Source organism: Salmo salar, chromosome ssa26 (genome assembly GCF_905237065.1).
Source record: "Salmo salar chromosome ssa26, Ssal_v3.1, whole genome shotgun sequence".
Taxonomy (NCBI): domain Eukaryota; kingdom Metazoa; phylum Chordata; class Actinopteri; order Salmoniformes; family Salmonidae; genus Salmo; species Salmo salar.
This window is the reverse complement of record NC_059467.1, coordinates 35,761,415-35,783,112: the sequence shown is the minus strand read 5'-3', so window position 1 is coordinate 35,783,112 and position 21,698 is coordinate 35,761,415. Positions and strand designations below refer to the sequence as shown.

The window sequence follows — 21,698 nt, the reverse complement described above, 5'->3', positions numbered from 1 at the left end:
ACCATAGTAACCACCAGACTTCTGTCATCTCTATTCTATCCTACCAGGAACCATAGTAACCACCAGACTTCTGTCATCTCTATTCTATCCTAACAGGAACCATCAGACTTCTGTCATCTCTATTCTATCCTAACAGGAACCATCAGACTTCTGTCATCTCTATTCTATCCTACCAGGAACCATAGTAACCACCAGACTTCTGTCATCTCTATTCTATCCTACCAGGAACCATAGTAACCACCAGACTTCTGTCATCTCTATTCTATCCTAACAGGAACCACCAGACTTCTGTCATCTCTATTCTATCCTAACAGGAACCATCAGACTTCTGTCATCTCTATTCTATCCTAACAGGAACCATCAGACTTCTGTCATCTCTATTCTATCCTAACAGGAACCATAGTAACCACCAGACTTCTGTCATCTCTATTCTATCCTAACAGGAACCATAGTAACCACCAGACTTCTGTCATCTCTATTCTATCCTAACAGGAACCATAGTAACCACCAGACTTCTGTCATCTCTATTCTATCCTAACAGGAACCAAAGTAACCACCAGACTTCTGTCATCTCTATTCTATCCTACCAGGAACCACCAGACTTCTGTCATCTCTATTCTATCCTAACAGGAACCATAGTAACCACCAGACTTCTGTCATCTCTATTCTATCCTAACAGGAACCATAGTAACCATCAGACTTCTGTCATCTCTATTCTATCCTAACAGTAACCACCAGACTTCTGTCATCTCTATTCTATCCTACCAGGAACCACCAGACTTCTGTCATCTCTATTCTATCCTAACAGGAACCATAGTAACCACCAGACTTCTGTCATCTCTATTCTATCCTACCAGGAACCATAGTAACCACCAGACTTCTGTCATCTCTATTCTATCCTACCAGGAACCACCAGACTTCTGTCATCTCTATTCTATCCTAACAGGAACCAAAGTAACCACCAGACTTCTGTCATCTCTATTCTATCCTACCAGGAACCACCAGACTTCTGTCATCTCTATTCTATCCTAACAGGAACCATAGTAACCACCAGACTTCTGTCGTCTCTATTCTATCCTACCAGGAACCATAGTAACCATCAGACTTCTGTCGTCTCTATTCTATCCTAACAGGAACCATAGTAACCACCAGACTTCTGTCATCTCTATTCTATCCTACCAGGAACCATAGTAACCATCAGACTTCTGTCATCTCTATTCTATCCTAACAGGAACCATAGTAACCACCAGACTTCTGTCATCTCTATTCTATCCTAACAGGAACCATAGTAACCATCAGACTTCTGTCATCTCTATTCTATCCTAACAGGAACCATAGTAACCACCAGACTTCTGTCATCTCTATTCTATCCTAACAGTAACCACCAGTCTTCTGTCATCTCTATTCTATCCTACCAGGAACCACCAGACTTCTGTCATCTCTATTCTATCCTACCAGGAACCATAGTAACCATCAGACTTCTGTCATCTCTATTCTATCCTACCAGGAACCATAGTAACCACCAGACTTCTGTCATCTCTATTCTATCCTACCAGGACAACCACCAGACTTCTGTCATCTCTATTCTATCCTAACAGGAACCATAGTAACCACCAGACTTCTGTCATCTCTATTCTATCCTAACAGTAACCATAGTAACCATCAGACTTCTGTCATCTCTATTCTATCCTAACAGTAACCATAGCAACCACCAGACTTCTGTCATCTCTATTCTATCCTACCAGGAACCACCAGACTTCTGTCATCTCTATTCTATCCTAACAGGAACCATAGTAACCACCAGACTTCTGTCATCTCTATTCTATCCTAACAGTAACCACCAGTCTTCTGTCATCTCTATTCTATCCTACCAGGAACCACCAGACTTCTGTCATCTCTATTCTATCCTACCAGGAACCATAGTAACCATCAGACTTCTGTCATTTCTATTCTATCCTAACAGGAACCATAGTAACCACCAGACTTCTGTCATCTCTATTCTATCCTACCAGGAACCACCAGACTTCTGTCATCTCTATTCTATCCTAACAGGAACCATAGTAACCACCAGACTTCTGTCATCTCTATTCTATCCTACCAGGAACTTTCGTAACCACCAGACTTCTGTCATCTCTATTCTATCCTAACAGGAACCACCAGACTTCTGTCATCTCTATTCTATCCTAACAGGAACCATAGTAACCACCAGACTTCTGTCATCTCTATTCTATCCTACCAGGAACCATAGTAACCACCAGACTTCTGTCATCTCTAATCTATCCTACCAGGAACCATAGTAACCACCAGACTTCTGTCATCTCTATTCTATCCTACCAGGAACCATAGTAACCACCAGACTTCTGTCATCTCTATTCTATCCTAACAGGAACCACCAGACTTCTGTCATCTCTATTCTATCCTACCAGGAACCACCAGACTTCTGTCATCTCTATTCTATCCTAACAGGAACCATAGTAACCACCAGACTTCTGTCATCTCTATTCTATCCTAAGAGGAACCATCGTAACCATCAGACTTCTGTCATCTCTATTCTATCCTAACAGGAACCATAGTAACCACCAGACTTCTGTCATCTCTATTCTATCCTAACAGGAACCATAGTAACCACCAGACTTCTGTCATCTCTATTCTATCCTACCAGGAACCACCAGACTTCTGTCATCTCTATTCTATCCTAACAGGAACCACCAGACTTCTGTCATCTCTATTCTATCCTAACAGGAACCATAGTAACCACCAGACTTCTGTCATCTCTATTCTATCCTAACAGGAACCATAGTAACCACCAGACTTCTGTCGTCTCTATTCTATCCTAACAGTAACCACCAGTCTTCTGTCATCTCTATTCTATCCTACCAGGAACCACCAGACTTCTGTCATCTCTATTCTATCCTACCAGGAACCACCAGACTTCTGTCATCTCTATTCTATCCTAACAGGAACCATAGTAACCACCAGACTTCTGTCATCTCTATTCTATCCTAACAGGAACCATAGTAACCATCAGACTTCTGTCATCTCTATTCTATCCTAACAGGAACCATAGTAACCACCAGACTTCTGTCATCTCTATTCTATCCTACCAGGAACCACCAGACTTCTGTCATCTCTATTCTATCCTACCAGGAACCACCAGACTTCTGTCATCTCTATTCTATCCTAACAGGAACCATAGTAACCACCAGACTTCTGTCATCTCTATTCTATCCTAACAGGAACCATAGTAACCACCAGACTTCTGTCATCTCTATTCTATCCTACCAGGAACCACCAGACTTCTGTCATCTCTATTCTATCCTACCAGGAACCACCAGACTTCTGTCATCTCTATTCTATCCTAACAGGAACCATAGTAACCACCAGACTTCTGTCATCTCTATTCTATCCTAACAGGAACCACCAGACTTCTGTCATCTCTATTCTATCCTAACAGTAACCACCAGACTTCTGTCATCTCTATTCTATCCTAACAGGAACCACCAGACTTCTGTCATCTCTATTCTATCCTACCAGGAACCATAGTAACCACCAGACTTCTGTCATCTCTATTCTATCCTAACAGGAACCACCAGACTTCTGTCATCTCTATTCTATCCTACCAGGAACCATAGTAACCATCAGACTTCTGTCATCTCTATTCTATCCTAACAGGAACCACCAGACTTCTGTCATCTCTATTCTATCCTAACAGGAACCATAGTAACCACCAGACTTCTGTCATCTCTATTCTATCCTACCAGGAACCATAGTAACCACCAGACTTCTGTCATCTCTATTCTATCCTAACAGGAACCATAGTAACCACCAGACTTCTGTCATCTCTATTCTATCCTAACAGGAACCATAGTAACCACCAGACTTCTGTCATCTCTATTCTATTCTAACAGGAACCACCAGACTTCTGTCATCTCTATTCTATCCTAACAGGAACCATAGTAACCACCAGACTTCTGTCATCTCTATTCTATCCTACCAGGAACCATAGTAACCACCAGACTTCTGTCATCTCTATTCTATCCTACCAGGAACCACCAGACTTCTGTCATCTCTATTCTATCCTACCAGGAACCATAGTAACCACCAGACTTCTGTCATCTCTATTCTATCCTAACAGGAACCAAAGTAACCACCAGACTTCTGTCATCTCTATTCTATCCTACCAGGAACCACCAGACTTCTGTCATCTCTATTCTATCCTAACAGGAACCATAGTAACCACCAGACTTCTGTCGTCTCTATTCTATCCTACCAGGAACCATAGTAACCATCAGACTTCTGTCGTCTCTATTCTATCCTAACAGGAACCATAGTAACCACCAGACTTCTGTCATCTCTATTCTATCCTACCAGGAACCATAGTAACCATCAGACTTCTGTCATCTCTATTCTATCCTAACAGGAACCATAGTAACCACCAGACTTCTGTCATCTCTATTCTATCCTAACAGGAACCATAGTAACCATCAGACTTCTGTCATCTCTATTCTATCCTAACAGGAACCATAGTAACCACCAGACTTCTGTCATCTCTATTCTATCCTAACAGTAACCACCAGTCTTCTGTCATCTCTATTCTATCCTACCAGGAACCACCAGACTTCTGTCATCTCTATTCTATCCTACCAGGAACCATAGTAACCATCAGACTTCTGTCATCTCTATTCTATCCTACCAGGAACCATAGTAACCACCAGACTTCTGTCATCTCTATTCTATCCTACCAGGAACCACCAGACTTCTGTCATCTCTATTCTATCCTAACAGGAACCATAGTAACCACCAGACTTCTGTCATCTCTATTCTATCCTAACAGTAACCATAGTAACCATCAGACTTCTGTCATCTCTATTCTATCCTAACAGTAACCATAGCAACCACCAGACTTCTGTCATCTCTATTCTATCCTACCAGGAACCACCAGACTTCTGTCATCTCTATTCTATCCTAACAGGAACCATAGTAACCACCAGACTTCTGTCATCTCTATTCTATCCTAACAGTAACCACCAGTCTTCTGTCATCTCTATTCTATCCTACCAGGAACCACCAGACTTCTGTCATCTCTATTCTATCCTACCAGGAACCATAGTAACCATCAGACTTCTGTCATTTCTATTCTATCCTAACAGGAACCATAGTAACCACCAGACTTCTGTCATCTCTATTCTATCCTACCAGGAACCACCAGACTTCTGTCATCTCTATTCTATCCTAACAGGAACCATAGTAACCACCAGACTTCTGTCATCTCTATTCTATCCTACCAGGAACTTTCGTAACCACCAGACTTCTGTCATCTCTATTCTATCCTAACAGGAACCACCAGACTTCTGTCATCTCTATTCTATCCTAACAGGAACCATAGTAACCACCAGACTTCTGTCATCTCTATTCTATCCTACCAGGAACCATAGTAACCACCAGACTTCTGTCATCTCTAATCTATCCTACCAGGAACCATAGTAACCACCAGACTTCTGTCATCTCTATTCTATCCTACCAGGAACCATAGTAACCACCAGACTTCTGTCATCTCTATTCTATCCTACCAGGAACCACCAGACTTCTGTCATCTCTATTCTATCCTACCAGGAACCACCAGACTTCTGTCATCTCTATTCTATCCTAACAGGAACCATAGTAACCACCAGACTTCTGTCATCTCTATTCTACCCTAAGAGGAACCATCGTAACCATCAGACTTCTGTCATCTCTATTCTATCCTAACAGGAACCATAGTAACCACCAGACTTCTGTCATCTCTATTCTATCCTAACAGGAACCATAGTAACCACCAGACTTCTGTCATCTCTATTCTATCCTACCAGGAACCACCAGACTTCTGTCATCTCTATTCTATCCTAACAGGAACCACCAGACTTCTGTCATCTCTATTCTATCCTAACAGGAACCATAGTAACCACCAGACTTCTGTCATCTCTATTCTATCCTAACAGGAACCATAGTAACCACCAGACTTCTGTCGTCTCTATTCTATCCTAACAGTAACCACCAGTCTTCTGTCATCTCTATTCTATCCTACCAGGAACCACCAGACTTCTGTCATCTCTATTCTATCCTACCAGGAACCACCAGACTTCTGTCATCTCTATTCTATCCTAACAGGAACCATAGTAACCACCAGACTTCTGTCATCTCTATTCTATCCTAACAGGAACCATAGTAACCATCAGACTTCTGTCATCTCTATTCTATCCTAACAGGAACCATAGTAACCACCAGACTTCTGTCATCTCTATTCTATCCTACCAGGAACCACCAGACTTCTGTCATCTCTATTCTATCCTACCAGGAACCACCAGACTTCTGTCATCTCTATTCTATCCTAACAGGAACCATAGTAACCACCAGACTTCTGTCATCTCTATTCTATCCTAACAGGAACCATAGTAACCACCAGACTTCTGTCATCTCTATTCTATCCTACCAGGAACCACCAGACTTCTGTCATCTCTATTCTATCCTAACAGGAACCATAGTAACCACCAGACTTCTGTCATCTCTATTCTATCCTAACAGGAACCACCAGACTTCTGTCATCTCTATTCTATCCTAACAGTAACCACCAGACTTCTGTCATCTCTATTCTATCCTAACAGGAACCACCAGACTTCTGTCATCTCTATTCTATCCTACCAGGAACCATAGTAACCACCAGACTTCTGTCATCTCTATTCTATCCTAACAGGAACCACCAGACTTCTGTCATCTCTATTCTATCCTACCAGGAACCATAGTAACCATCAGACTTCTGTCATCTCTATTCTATCCTAACAGGAACCACCAGACTTCTGTCATCTCTATTCTATCCTAACAGGAACCATAGTAACCACCAGACTTCTGTCATCTCTATTCTATCCTACCAGGAACCATAGTAACCACCAGACTTCTGTCATCTCTATTCTATCCTAACAGGAACCATAGTAACCACCAGACTTCTGTCATCTCTATTCTATCCTAACAGGAACCATAGTAACCACCAGACTTCTGTCATCTCTATTCTATTCTAACAGGAACCACCAGACTTCTGTCATCTCTATTCTATCCTAACAGGAACCATAGTAACCACCAGACTTCTGTCATCTCTATTCTATCCTACCAGGAACCATAGTAACCACCAGACTTCTGTCATCTCTATTCTATCCTACCAGGAACCACCAGACTTCTGTCATCTCTATTCTATCCTACCAGGAACCATAGTAACCATCAGACTTCTGTCATCTCTATTCTATCCTAACAGGAACCATAGTAACCACCAGACTTCTGTCATCTCTATTCTATCCTACCAGGAACCATAGTAACCATCAGACTTCTGTCATCTCTATTCTATCCTACCAGGAACCACCAGACTTCTGTCATCTCTTTTCTATCCTAACAGGAACCATAGTAACCACCAGACTTCTGTCATCTCTATTCTATCCTAACAGGAACCATAGTAACCACCAGACTTCTGTCATCTCTATTCTATCCTAACAGGAACCATAGTAACCACCAGACTTCTGTCATCTCTATTCTATCCTACCAGGAACCATAGTAACCACCAGACTTCTGTCATCTCTATTCTATCCTAACAGGAACCACCAGACTTCTGTCATCTCTATTCTATCCTAACAGGAACCACCAGACTTCTGTCATCTCTATTCTATCCTAACAGGAACCACCAGACTTCTGTCATCTCTATTCTATCCTAACAGGAACCACCAGACTTCTGTCATCTCTTTTCCTCCCACCAGGTGTTTGTGTAGTAATATTGGCTTAGATTCGGAGCTAAGACTTAAAGGGCGACTGAACTCTGATTCCCCTTGTTTTTCTGATGCTCATTTAAAGGCTCAGTGCAGTCAAATGTGATTTTCCTGAGTTTTATATACATTTTCACGCTGTGGGTGGACTAATACTGTGAATTTGTGGAAATGATAATGCACTTTTAGTGTAAAAGCTGTTTGAAAGACCACCTGAAATTTTAGCCTGTTTTGGTGGGATGATGGTTTTGGCCTTCCATGGTTACATCACCATGCTGTGAATTGGTTAATAGACAAATCAGAAAGTTCCTCTCTGCCAATAACAGATAGTTGTCAGTTTTCCCCTCCCCATTCAGACCACTCTGACAGTCCTAGCAAAATTGTTGCTTGAGAAATTACCCTTTGCTATGAAGCTATTTTAGATATATTTTTTTACTGTTTTCAAATAAAATGTTCACAGTAAGGCACTTGTTACCCAGAAATTATTTGATATTGGGGTAAAAATGGCACCCTTGGAACTTAAAAAAAAATAAAAAAATTGTTAACACACCCGCAACACCCGATAACACACCCGCAAGACTGAAATCTTTTTTTTCTTTAAAAAAGGTCCAAGGGAGCTGTTTTTCTCTATGAAATAATTTCTCTTTCATTTGTCACTTTTGAGACACCATAGCCACAACAGAGCCACTAGTTTAACACTTCCCCAAAATAGTCACAATTGATCTAAGATTAATCAAGAAATCTGCAATTAATTTTGACGTTTTTGCCGAGGACATTTTTGTTGTGCAATTTTACATCCTAGCTAGGTGTTTGGTGCAGTTCAAAAATGTGCATGAAAACTAGCAGTGCAATGCAGAAGAATAATTTGTCTGCTGCTGCGCACACAGAGCTATTTATTTGGTATTTTATTTAGATCCCCATTTAACTGTTGCAAAAGCAGCAGCTACTCTTCCTGGGGTCCACATGAAACATGACATCATACAGAACATGAATAAACAACAGCTGCACAGGACTGATTCGTTCCAACCTTAATCAGCAAGCTGGCAAACGATTGTAAATTAATCATAAGCTACATGCTGTTTATCAGAGGCCAAAATCACTAGCAGGCTAAGTTCCATCTGTGTTTGTCAATGAAGCTAGCTAGCAGGCACATTGAGCAGGAAAGCCACGTTAGATAAATCAGCCTATCAAATCACTGGCAGGTATGTGCTTCGGTGCCATTATGTTTTTTCAACATTCTCTCTATTAGTATGCGTCTTTCTGGCACTGTTTCATAGTGAATCATGTAAAGCAGCAGGTAGCCTAGTGGTTAGAGCGTTGGACTAGTAACCGAAAGGTTGCAAGATTGAATCCCCGAGCTGACAAGGTAAAACAAATCTGTCGTTCTGCCCCTGAACAAGGCAGTTAACCCACTGTTCCTAAGCCATCGTTGAAAATAAGAATTTGTTCTTAACTGACTTGCCTAGTTAAATAAAAAAATAACATAGAAGGTCATGGCAGGATACAAGATGCTCGCTAATGGGTTCAGAATTTTGGAATGTTGACAAGTGGCAGTTGGGATACAAGTGCACGCATCATCTCCAGTCAATTCTCAGACTGTGCTTGACTTGGGCAAGAGGTCAACTGCTTGAGTTCCTGCACCTCAAATAGAATATTAGCTCAAAAGTATTGTGGAGTTCCTGCACCTAAACAGTACCGGCACCCTGAAGGAGTAGGCTACCGGCACCCTAAAGGAGTAGGCTACCGGCACCCTAAAGGAGTAGGCTACCGGCACCTATTTCAGTCCAAGTCAACCACTAGGCAGACCTGTGATCCCTATCAAACACCACAGCAAGTGGCCACTTCATAAAGGGCTTCTGGGCCAAGTTTTCTTTCAACATAATGGTCAAGTTCATTTTACATTTACATTTAGGTCATTTAGCAGACGCTCTTATCCAGAGCGACTTACAGTAGTGAATTCATACATTTCATTTCATGCATTTTTTTAAAATTTGTTTTTGTACTGGCCCCCCGTGGGAATCGAACCCACAACCCTGGCGTTGCACACACCATGCTGGCATTGCAAACACCATGCTCTACCAACTGAGCCACAGGGAAGACCTACATTTTGCATGGCCCGGTGCCCCCGGGTAGGCAGAGTTTGCTCATTTTAGACCATTCCATTGGTCCTTAATGTGAAATCTCCACCCACCTGGGGCATCGGCTCCTGGGGACATGCAAAACGAACTCCACCATTTGGCAATGTGTTGTCTTATGTAAACAAGTCCGAGGTGCTGCGTAATGTGGGCAGGTCTGTCTGTCTGTTCTTCGGTACGATTAGATAGAGCGCAATCAGCACAGCTGCTTCTCGGTGCATGACAATTTGCTGTAGGCGCTACAATCCCTTTATAGTGGGCATGATCGAAATCAAAGCCCAACCCCAAATAAGTCGTGACGGACTCGTTAGACAAATATCACACTGTTTTGGAATAATACTGACTTTATGCCCAAAATTATCATACTTACACTTTTTTGTCAATTTTGACACTGGAATACGTTTGACTAATGCCACATATTAACCAGAGAAGTTGTTTTTTGCATTCAGTTGCGCTTTAACTTCAGTCATGTTCAAAACAGAACGCTTGGATGGATAGAGGACAATGCATCACATACTCTACATGCAATACACATGAAGGCCACTAGATGGGGACCTAGTCCCACTAACAGGTAGTCCCTGTAACACCATAGTAGGCTAACCTCCTGAATTTTTTAGTCATGAAAGGTTGCTAGTTTGAATCCCGTGCTGACTAAATGAAAAATATGGCGATCTGCCCTTGAGCAAAGCACTTAACCCAAAATGCTCTTGTAAATCACTCTGGATAAAAGTGTCTGCTAAATTACTCAAATTTAAATGTGATCTTTTTCCTCCCACCAGGAACAATGGAAGCCATATCTTCTCGTCTCTTGTCATCTCTCTTCACTCCTTCCAGGAGTCATACTAACCTCCCTGACCTCTCACTTCTTTCTATCACTTTTGCCTCCTTCCTGGAACCATGGTAACCACCTGTCTTCTCTCCTCCTTCTAGGAACCATGGTAACCACCTGTCTTCTCTCATCTCTCCTCCTTCCAGGAACCATAGTAACCACCTGTCCTCTTTTTCATCCTACCAGGAACCAGAAGAAGGAAGCAGAGTGCAACATGGCCATGGGTCAGTGGAGGAACTTGGAGGCGGTCCTCAACTCTAAAGACGCAGAGCTGGCCAATCAACTGGCAGATAACAGAAGACAGGCTGATGACGTCACTGACCTACAGGCCCAGGTGGCCAATGTAAGGACTAGACTGCCATCTATAGGTCTTCTAGTGAGGTTAATTTAATGTTTTGTTTAAAGTTAAACACAATTAAACCAACACCACATACAGATGTTTTTGCAGCATTTTGACAGTGTTATGCATCAGGTTCTGTGTCGGGTGTGAACGCAGCTCTGAGAAGGAGTGGGTGACAACACAAAAGGCATTAAACAGCATCAGACAAAACAAAGTATATTCTGCCTAGAGATGCACTGATTCAACCTTTTGATTCTTCTGTTATGATATTTTTTAAATAGTCTAAAGCTAACTAGTTTGGCTAGCCATAGGTTTAAGCTGGTACTAGTGTAGGGTGGCTAACATTAGCTTGCGAGCGTCTACTGAGAAGATGCTTATGGGCTGTTATGAGACGTGGCTAGGTCATTTACTAGGGGGGTTGCTTCATTTTGGCTAAATGTTAAGTCCTTGAATGCAAAAGGTGATCTCTTTGTCTCAGTTGGAGTGTGGGCTGGCGGAGACTAAGACCCAGCTGAACTCTGAGATGTTGAGGAGGGTGGACCTGGAGAACCAGGTGCAGACGCTACGGGAACAGCTGGAGTTCCAGAGACACATTGGCGAACAGGTAACACACACACACTTGACAAACACACAACCGGACACACACATTGCAGTAACTGCTGCATAAGAAAGACATCACATGTGGCCCACTATTACCACAGAAGCGACACAGTCAGATTGGTTGGTTGTTGAAGTGGGTAACTATTGACACATGCTAATAATAGTAAGATATCAAACTCAATGTTGTCTCTGCCTGTCTTTCTATGAGGTGTGGGGTATCCACAGCATGCAGGAGGGAAGGGGTTAATGAAGTGGCTAGGGGTAGGAGGGTGAGAAGAAATGGTTAAGAGCTGGGGATTGAAATGGAATGTGGCCCATGTCGTTTCCTCCATGTTGAGTAGAAGGGGTCGTGGTGGTGGGGGTGGGTAGGTTCTGGGAGAGGACTAGGAGTTAGAATGGAATGTGACCCATGTTGTCTTCCTGCGGTTGGCGTGTGTGACTGTTCATGTCGGGGTGTGTGTAGGAGGTCAGGGAGATCCGGAGCAGACACGAGGGTCGCCTGATGGAGGTGGATTCTGGGAGACAGAAAGAATTTGAGAGTAAGTTGGCCGAGGCCATGCAGCAGCTACGGCAGGAGCATGACGGACAAATCCAGCAGTATAAAGAGGATCTGGAGAAGAATTTCAGTGCCAAGGTACTCACACTCTCTTTCTTCCGCTCTCTTTCTCTCTCTCCCTCCTTCTCTGCCTCCCTGCCTCTTTATTTTTTAAATGTATAATATCTTTTCCCCTAGCCCTACCTCCCCTAATTGGAGTAAACTAATGGACAACAACAGTTAGGCTTTTACTTCCAGCTTATTGTTTTTGGGTAAAGTGCTTTGCTCAAGGGCAGATGGTTTTAGGCCCACCCAGCTATCCTCAACCCCTCCCATCTATCTCTGAAGACCATCCAGTTTTGATTTCTATATGCTATATATTTTTCAACTATGCTGTGATGTTTAACAAAGTTCTGAACCTATGTACATTTTACATACACAGTATATTTTAGATTATGTTGAGGTTTGTATGTACAGTACCAGTCAAACGTTTGGACACCCCTACTCATTCAAGGGTTTTTCTTTATTTGTACTATTTTCTACATTGTAGAATAATTGTGAAGACATCAAAACTATGAAATAACACATATGGAATTATGTAGTAACCAGAAAAGTGTTAAACAAATCCAAATATATTTGAGATTCTTCAAAGTAGCCACCCTTTGCCTTGATGACAGCTTTGCACACTCTTGGCATTCTCTAAACCAGCTTCACCTGGAATGCTTTTCCAACATTCTTGAAGGAGTTCCCACATGCTAAGCACCTTTTGGCTACTTTTCCTTCACTCGGTCCAACTCATCCCAAACCATCTCAATTTGGTTGGGGAATTGTGGAGGCCAGGTCATCTGATGCAGCACTCATCATTCTCCTTCTCAGTCAAAAGCTCTTACACAGCCTGGAGGTGTGTTGGGTCATTGTCCTGTTGAAAAACAAATGATAGTCACACTATGTGCAAACCAGATGGGATGGCGTATCGCTGCAGAATGCTGTGGTAGCCATGCTGGTTAAGTGTGCCTTGAATTCTAAATAAATCACAGTGTCACCAGAAAAGCACCATCACACCTCCTCCATGCTTCACAGTGAGAACCACACATGCGGAGATCATCCGCTCACCTACTCTGCGGTGGTTGGAACCCAAAATCTCAAATTTGGACTCCTCAGACCAAAGGACAGATTTCCACCGGTCTAATGTCCATTGCTCGTGTTTCTTGGCCCAAGCAAGTCTCTTCTTATTGGTGTCCTTTAGTAGTGGTTTCTTTGCACCAATTCAACCATGAAGGCCTGATTCATGCAGTCTCCTCTGAACAGTTGATGCTGAGATGTGTCTGTTACTTGAGCTCTGTGAAGCATTTATTTGGACTGCAATCTGAGGTGCAGTTTACTCTAATGGACTTATCCTCTGCAGCAGAGGTAACTCTGGGTCTTCCTTTCCTGTGGCGGTCCTCATGAAAGCCAGTTTCATCATGGTGCTTGATGGTTTTTGCCACTGCACTTGAAGAAACTTTCAAAGTTCTTTCAATTTTCCTCATTGACTGACATTCATGTCTTAAAGTAATGATGGCCTGTCGTTTCTCTTTGCTTATTTGAGCTGTTCTTGCCATAATATGGACTTACCAAATGTACACCACCCCTACCTTGTCACAACGCAACTGATTGGCTCAAATGCATTAAGAAGGAAATAAATTCCTCTATTGAACTTTTAACAAGGCACACCTGTTAATTGAAATGCATTCCTGGTGACTACCTCATGAAGCTGGTCCCGAGTGGCGCAGCAGTCTAAGGCACTACATCGGTGTGCTAGAGGAATCACTACAGACCTGGGTTCGATCCCGGGCTGTATCACAACCAGTCGTGATCGGGGGACCCATAGGGCGGCGCACAATTGGCCCAGCGTCATCTGGGTTAGGGGAGGGTTTGGCCGGGGGGCTTTACAAGTAGGCCGTCATTGTAAATAAGAATTTGTTCTCAACTGACTTGCCTTGATAAATAAAATAAAAAAGCTGGTTGAGAGAATGCCAAGTGTGTGCAAAGCTGTCATCAAGCCAAAGGGTGGCTACTTTGAAGAATCTCAAATATAAAATATATTTTGATTGAACACTTTATTTGGTTACTACATGATTCCATATGTGTTATTTCATTGTTTTGATGTAAAAAATTAAGAAAAACCCTTGAATGAGTAGGTGTGTCCAAACGTTTGACTGGTACTGTGTGTGTGTTGCTGGTGTGTAACTGTATGTGTTTTTCAGAGAGAGCTGTGTGTCAGGGAGTCGCTGTGTGTGTCGTGCACACTGTTAGAGCAGGAGTGCATGATGACGGAAGAGAAGAGGAGTGAGAAAGATGACAGTGCAGATTAGGGAGAGCTTTGTCCAGCTGATAAAGGTTTTCTCACCAGTCCAGCCCGTGTTAGGTAGAAGTGTCGTCATACTGTAGCCAATAGCAAACACTTGAGGTACACCTTATTTGGCTTGCTCTGTAAAATGGAACCAACTGACTTGTCCCAAAAGTGCAAACCCAGTCCACCATATGTACTGGTCAAATGAAGTTCACCTCAAGTATTCAACATGCAGTTGACTCTGGTATGTTAGGTACCTCTACTCATATGAAGTTATTTAGAAACATTGCTGTAAATCCAAATGTGTGGGGGGGGGGGTTGTTTTCTTCAAATTTTTGGCTTATGGTAAACAGATAATGTAGCTCGGTCTCATGTCAAAACATATGACATTAACACATTGCTTTTCCTTTGGTGTGTATGTAACGTGAGTGTGTGTTTTGACAGCTGGAGAACGCCCATCAGACGGCGCTGAAGAGTAGTAACTTTGCCTCGTCCACCAGAGAGGAGCTGTCTGGCACCAAGCTCCGCATCGAGACCCTCTCCTCACAACTCAATCACTTCCAAAAACAGGTACCTGCTGTATGTGTGTAGGGTAAGGTTGCCCATAGATGCTGATCTTGGGTCAGTTTTGCATTTCCCCCACTAATGGTTACGCTTAGGATTGGGGAAGTGAAGCTGATCCTAGATCTGTAGCTAGGGACACTACACCCCAGAGGTGTGTCTGATTCTGGAACGTCACTCAATCATTCAATCAAATGTATTTTTAAAGTTCCAGAAACAGGTACCTACCAGGCTGCTGCTAGGGCTTTACTATAGTACAGGAACATTTCACTGGTTACAGACTAGAGATATAATAAGGCTTTTGATGTTGGAGATCACTATGTATGTTGACTGGTGTCAGGGAGTCTGAAAGTTGTCTGTGTGGATGACTGTTTCTCACAACCCCCTATTTCTCTCTGATTCTCCTCCTCCCCTCCCCCTCCATATCTCCCTTCAGAACGGGGCCTTAGAGGGGCGTGTGCGGGAACTGGAGCGGACCCTGGACCGGGAGCGTGAGGTGTGGCAGCAGCGGCTGAGCCACAAGGACGAGGAGATGTCGGCCATGCGGGCCCAGATGCAGAGCCAGCTGGAGGACTACGAGCAGCTGCTGGATGTCAAGCTGGCCCTGGACATGGAGATCAATGCCTACCGCAAGATGCTGGAGGGAGAGGAGCAGAGGTGAGGAGGAAATGGAGTGAGACTGTAGGGAGAGGTGAGGAGGACATAGAGAGAGACTGGAGGGAGAGGAGGTGAGGGGGGGTAGAGAGAGACTGGAGGGAGAGGAGGTGAGGAGGACATAGAGAGAGACTGTAGGGAGAGGTGAGGGGGGGTAGAGAGAGACTGGAGGGAGAGGAGGTGAGGGGGGGTAGAGAGAGACTGGAGGGAGAGGAGGTGAGGAGGACATAGAGAGAGACTGGAGGGAGAGGAGGTGAGGAGGACATAGAGAGAGACTGGAGGGAGAGGAGGTGAGGGGGGGTAGAGAGAGACTGGAGGGAGAGGAGGTGAGGAGGACATAGAGAGAGACTGTAGGGAGAGGTGAGGGGGGGTAGAGAGAGACTGGAGGGAGAGGAGGTGAGGGGGGGTAGAGAGAGACTGGAGGGAGAGGAGGTGAGGAGGACATAGAGAGAGACTGGAGGGAGAGGAGGTGAGGGGGGGTAGAGAGAGACTGGAGGGAGAGGAGGTGAGGGGGGGTAGAGAGAGACTGGAGGGAGAGGAGGTGAGGGGGGTAGAGAGAGACTGGAGGGAGAGGAGGTGAGGGGGGGTAGAGAGAGACTGGAGGGAGAAGAGGTGAGGGGGGGTAGAGAGAGACTGGAGGGAGAGGAGGTGAGGGGGGTAGAGAGAGACTGGAGGGAGAGGAGGTGAGGAGGACATAGAGAGAGACTGTAGGGAGAGGTGAGGGGGGGTAGAGAGAGACTGGAGGGAGAGGAGGTGAGGGGGGGTAGAGAGAGACTGGAGGGAGAGGAGGTGAGGAGGACATAGAGAGAGACTGGAGGGAGAGGAGGTGAGGAGGACATAGAGAGAGACTGGAGGGAGAGGAGGTGAGGGGGGGTAGAGAGAGACTGGAGGGAGAGGAGGTGAGGAGGACATAGAGAGAGACTGTAGGGAGAGGTGAGGGGGGGTAGAGAGAGACTGGAGGGAGAGGAGGTGAGGGGGGGTAGAGAGAGACTGGAGGGAGAGGAGGTGAGGAGGACATAGAGAGAGACTGGAGGGAGAGGAGGTGAGGAGGACATAGAGAGAGACTGGAGGGAGAGGAGGTGAGGGGGGGGTAGAGAGAGACTGGAGGGAGAGGAGGTGAGGGGGGTAGAGAGAGACTGGAGGGAGAGGAGGTGAGGGGGGGTAGAGAGAGACTGGAGGGAGAAGAGGTGAGGGGGGTAGAGAGAGACTGGAGGGAGAGGAGGTGAGGGGGGGTAGAGAGAGACTGGAGGGAGAGGAGGTGAGGGGGGTAGAGAGAGACTGGCGGGAGAGGAGGTGAGGGGGGGTAGAGAGAGACTGGCGGGAGAGGAGGTGAGGGGGGGTAGAGAGAGACTGGCGGGAGAGGAGGTGAGGGGGGGTAGAGAGAGACTGGCGGGAGAGGAGGTGAGGGGGGGGTAGAGAGAGACTGGCGGGAGAGGAGGTGAGGGGGGGTAGAGAGAGACTGGCGGGAGAGGAGGTGAGGGGGGGGTAGAGAGAGACTGGAGGGAGAGGAGAGCAGGTGTGGGGAAATGGAGACATTAGTGAGGGTACGGTTTGCAAGCAGGTGCTTGCCTTCACACATACATACATACATTCATTCATGCATGCTTGCATACACCTCAGACCTGGTTCAAATACTTTTTGAAATGGTGAATTCTAGTAAATTTAAATGTATTCTGAATTATTCAAGTCTTTGGGGTCAACCTTAATTTGAACCCAGGTCTGGCGCGCACACACACACACACACACACACACACACACACGGTCCTTTCACCAAACATAAAAAACTAAGAGGACCAAGACACTCTTCATATAATTGGTTAAAAAGCCTTTATTTAAACTGGCCTTCATCACGGAATAACAATGATAAGCAGTCTTCTTTTGAACAAACCATCTTCTACTTAACCCTGACTGAAGAGGAAGTGGTTACAGAATAGTCATTGGTGGACACAGCATAGTAAACAGCATTTCCATTTTAGTCATTTAGCAGAGCTCTTATCCAGAGTGACTTACATTTTTATATTTGTTCGTACTGGTCCTCTGTAGGAATCGAACCCACAACCCTGGTGTTGCATGTGCCATGCTCTACCATCTGAGCCACACGGCAGTAGGCAATATAAATTCAAAATTGTGATGTAGATTTATTATCAAAAATGCATATTAAGGTTAGAAGTATTAGAAAAGACAAAGTAGTCCTGGTCTTGAATAGGAGGGGTACATTTAGTGAGAACAAGGGGAGTCACATAAAACAGGTCACTAGATGGCAGCAAAGATGGAGCACAGTAGATAAAACAGAGAAACCAGGGTTTCCCAAACATCTTCCTGACGTTGTTCTGTGTTCCCAGACTCCACCTCTCCCCGAGCCCCTCCCAGCATGGGGCCGTGGCACGCACGCACGCACAGGGCGCCCGCCGAGTTGTCCGCGGGAAGAAACGCAAGAACGAAGGTGGCACGGGGTCCTCGCCAGCCTACAAGGTCTCGCAGCACGCCAAGGCCCACAGTCACATGATGGTGTCGGAGATAGACCTGAAGGGGAACTACGTCACACTGAAGAACAACTCTGAGAAGGTACCTACCTACCGCCCACTCTGACCAATTAAAGATGGATTCCGCAGTAGGGGGAAACGGTGCCACTGGCCGCCCCACCAGAATTGTTATTGTTGTTGCTGAGCTGAGGAGCGTCGTGTAGCATGGTAATAAAATGCAGTACATATTGTGCTCTTCTATCGTGCGTGTGATGATGTCAGAGATGGAAATAAGTGTTGGTAATTTCTTTGTTGTAATATCACAAAAGGACAAGGCAGTTTGACCATTAATAAGGATTCAATCTTGAAGTACCTACCGCCTCGCTTTGACCAATCACAGTGTTGAGAGAATCTGAAGCTCTACGTCTCTACTTAGTGCACTGCTTTGAGTCTAAAGTCACCCAGGCCACTGGTTAACCAGTAGTCTCTAAAGTCACCCAGGCCACTGGTTAACCAGTAGTCTCTAAAGTCACCCAGGCCACTGGTTAACCAGTAGTCTCTAAAGTCACCCAGGCCACTGGTTAACTTCTCTAGGGCCAGTGGGACGATCTCGTCCCACCTACGTAACAGCCAGTGGAATCCCGTGGCGCGTTATTCAAATACCTTAGAAATGCTATTACTTCAATTTCTCAAACATATGACTATTTTACACCATTTTAAAGACAAGACTCTCGTTAATCTAACCACACTGTCCGATTTCAAAAAGGCTTTACAACGAAAGCAAAACATTAGATTATGTCAGCAGAGTACCCAGCCAGAAATAATCAGACACCCATTTTTCAAGCTAGCATATAATGTCACATAAACCCAAACCACAGCTAAATGCAGCACTAACCTTTGATGATCTTCATCAGATGACAATCTTAGGACATTGTTATACAATACATGCATGTTTTGTTCAATCAAGTTCATATTTATATAAAAAACCAGCTTTTTACATTAGTATGTGACGTTCAGAACTAGCATACCCCCCGCAAACTTCCGGTGAATTTACTAAATTACTCACGATAAACGTTCACAAAAAGCATAACAATTATTTTAAGAATTATAGATACAGAACTCCTCTATGCACTCGCTATGTCCGATTTTAAAATAGCTTTTCGGTGAAAGCACATTTTGCAATATTCTAAGTAGATAGCCCGGCATCACAGGGCTAGCTATTTAGACACCCACCAAGTTTAGCCCTCACCAAAGTCAGATTTACTATAAGAAAAATGTTATTACCTTTGGTGTTCTTCGTCAGAATGCACTCCCAGGACTTCTACTTCAATAACAAATGTTGGTTTGGTTCAAAATAATCCATAGTTATATCCAAATAGCGGCGTTTTGTTCGTGCGTTCAAGACACTATCCGAAAGGGTAAAGAAGGGTGACACACCCGACGCGTTTCGTGACAAAAAAAATCTAAATATTCCATTACCGTACTTCGAAGCATGTCAACCACTGTTTAAAATCAATTTTTATGCCATTTTTCTCGTAAAAAAATGATAATATTCCGACCGGGAATCTTGTGTTTTAGTACAAAGAGAGAGAAAATAAAAACATGGGGTCGCCTCGTGCACGCGCCTCAGTCTCATTGTCCTCTGATAGACCACTAACCAAAGGCGCTAATGTTTTTCAGCCAGGGGCTGGAATTACATCATTCAGCTTTTTCCCGGGTTCTGAGAGCCTATGGGAGCCGTAGGAAGTGTCACGTTACAGCAAAGATCCTCAGTTTTCAATAAAGAGAGTCAAGAAGAACAAGAACTTGTCAGACAGGCCACTTCCTGTAAGGAATCTTCTCAGGTTTTTGCCTGCCATATGAGTTCTGTTATACTCACAGACACCATTCAAACAGTTTTAGAAACTTTAGGGTGTTTTCTATCCAAAGCCAATAATTATATGCATAATCTAGTTTCTGGGCAGTAGTAATAACCAGATTAAATCGGGTACGTTTTTTATCCGGCCGTGTAAATACTGCCCCCTAGCCCTAACAGGTTAACCAGTAGTCTCTAAAGTCACCCAGGCCACTGGTTAACCAGTAGAGTACTAGATGAGGGATAGGGTGTCATTGAGACAGTCTCTTTAAGTCTAGTGTTTTGTGTTTACTAACCTGTGTTTTGTGTCATCGCAATGCAAATGTATCCTGACAACGATTTCAGTCTCTGAAGCTGTGTGAAAGATCTGGGTTGTGTTCAGTAGGGCGAAGCGTTTTTAAACCGGAGGTGCTACTTGAACTTGTCCAATTTAGAAACGAGACCATTGTTTTCCATTGCAAAACACTTTGCTCCAGTATGCCCGGCTGAACGTGCCGCTGTCCCCAATCTGAATTTCATCTGGGTCGTATTCATTAGGGCTCACCGTTATAAATGTTTTGCAGCAGAACAAGTAGTTCTTATTGGACATGCCTAATGAATACGACCCGGCTGTTTTTTTCTGCTGTTCCAGGAGCAGCCACTAGGGGGCTGGGTGGTGAGGAGGAGTCACCTGGACTCTCCTGAACTGTTCTTCCAGATCCCCCCTTCCTACATACTGGCTGGGGGCAACACCCTCACTGTGAGTACACGCATGCACCTAATACACGCACGCACGCACGTATTTGGGGAAACTAACCAGGCCTCCATATACAATGTTCCTCATCTCCAAAAATGATTAGTAAAACTAAAATAACATTTAAAACATGCATTGTTGCCAGCTGACCGTGTGGGACTGTGATTGTGTGTGTCAGATCTGGGGTTCGGAGGCAGGCGTAGAGGCCTCTCCAGGTGACCTGGTCATGAAGAACCAGCGGAACTGGGGTCCGGTCAACAATGTGATTGTCACCCTACTGAACCCAGATGAAGAGGTGACCACTATTTACTGGCCACCACGACCCAGTCTACTGGTCCAATCTACTTAATACATTTCTATATTTTTGTGCACCAGGGGAAATCAAGTTCATTTCATTCATATCCTTTTACATGGGTGAATATAGTTAATTTGATTTCTATCCTTGTGCACTTCTCTAATAGCCATCTTGCAAAGATCTTTAAGCTCCTAAGCTCAGAGAGATGTCTGTTGCATTTCAGGTTGTCTTCATTGCAGCTGTGCTGCGTAGATGGGTCTGGGGCCATATGTATCAAACCTCTCAGCCTTTTACATCACAATGAATAAGATGACATGGACAGGGGGGACCTGATCCTAGATCAGCACTCCTACTCTGAGACACTTGATATCTCACAAGACCTGGAGAAGTGTTTTGTGTCTCCATACAAATTATGATTTAAGCACCCTGCAAATAAGATGAAGTGGAATGCAGCAGTGTGAAGTTTCCTCTAGGTTTAGATCTAGGATCAGCTTCCCCTCCACCAGTTAAAATCTTAACCATTAGTGGGGGAAATGTAAAACTGACTCAAAATCAGCGACTAGGGGGAAACCTCACCCCACTCCAA

The 21,698-nt window shown here is 44.3% G+C and overlaps 1 protein-coding gene across 2 annotated transcripts in view; it reads left to right on the top strand.

Annotated features, from left to right (window-relative positions):
- The window catches only part of LOC106594701 (lamin-L(III)), a 31,580-nt gene that overhangs the window by 7,206 nt on the left and 2,676 nt on the right, over positions 1-21,698 (top strand). For both annotated transcript variants that reach the window (XM_045708717.1, XM_045708716.1), the window contains exons 2-9: positions 10,932-11,088; positions 11,564-11,689; positions 12,149-12,319; positions 14,997-15,122; positions 15,550-15,770; positions 18,110-18,332; positions 20,716-20,823; positions 20,996-21,112. In XM_045708717.1, the coding sequence (XP_045564673.1) occupies positions 10,932-11,088; positions 11,564-11,689; positions 12,149-12,319; positions 14,997-15,122; positions 15,550-15,770; positions 18,110-18,332; positions 20,716-20,823; positions 20,996-21,112 (1,249 nt within the window). The remainder of the gene's footprint in view (positions 1-10,931; positions 11,089-11,563; positions 11,690-12,148; positions 12,320-14,996; positions 15,123-15,549; positions 15,771-18,109; positions 18,333-20,715; positions 20,824-20,995; positions 21,113-21,698) is intronic.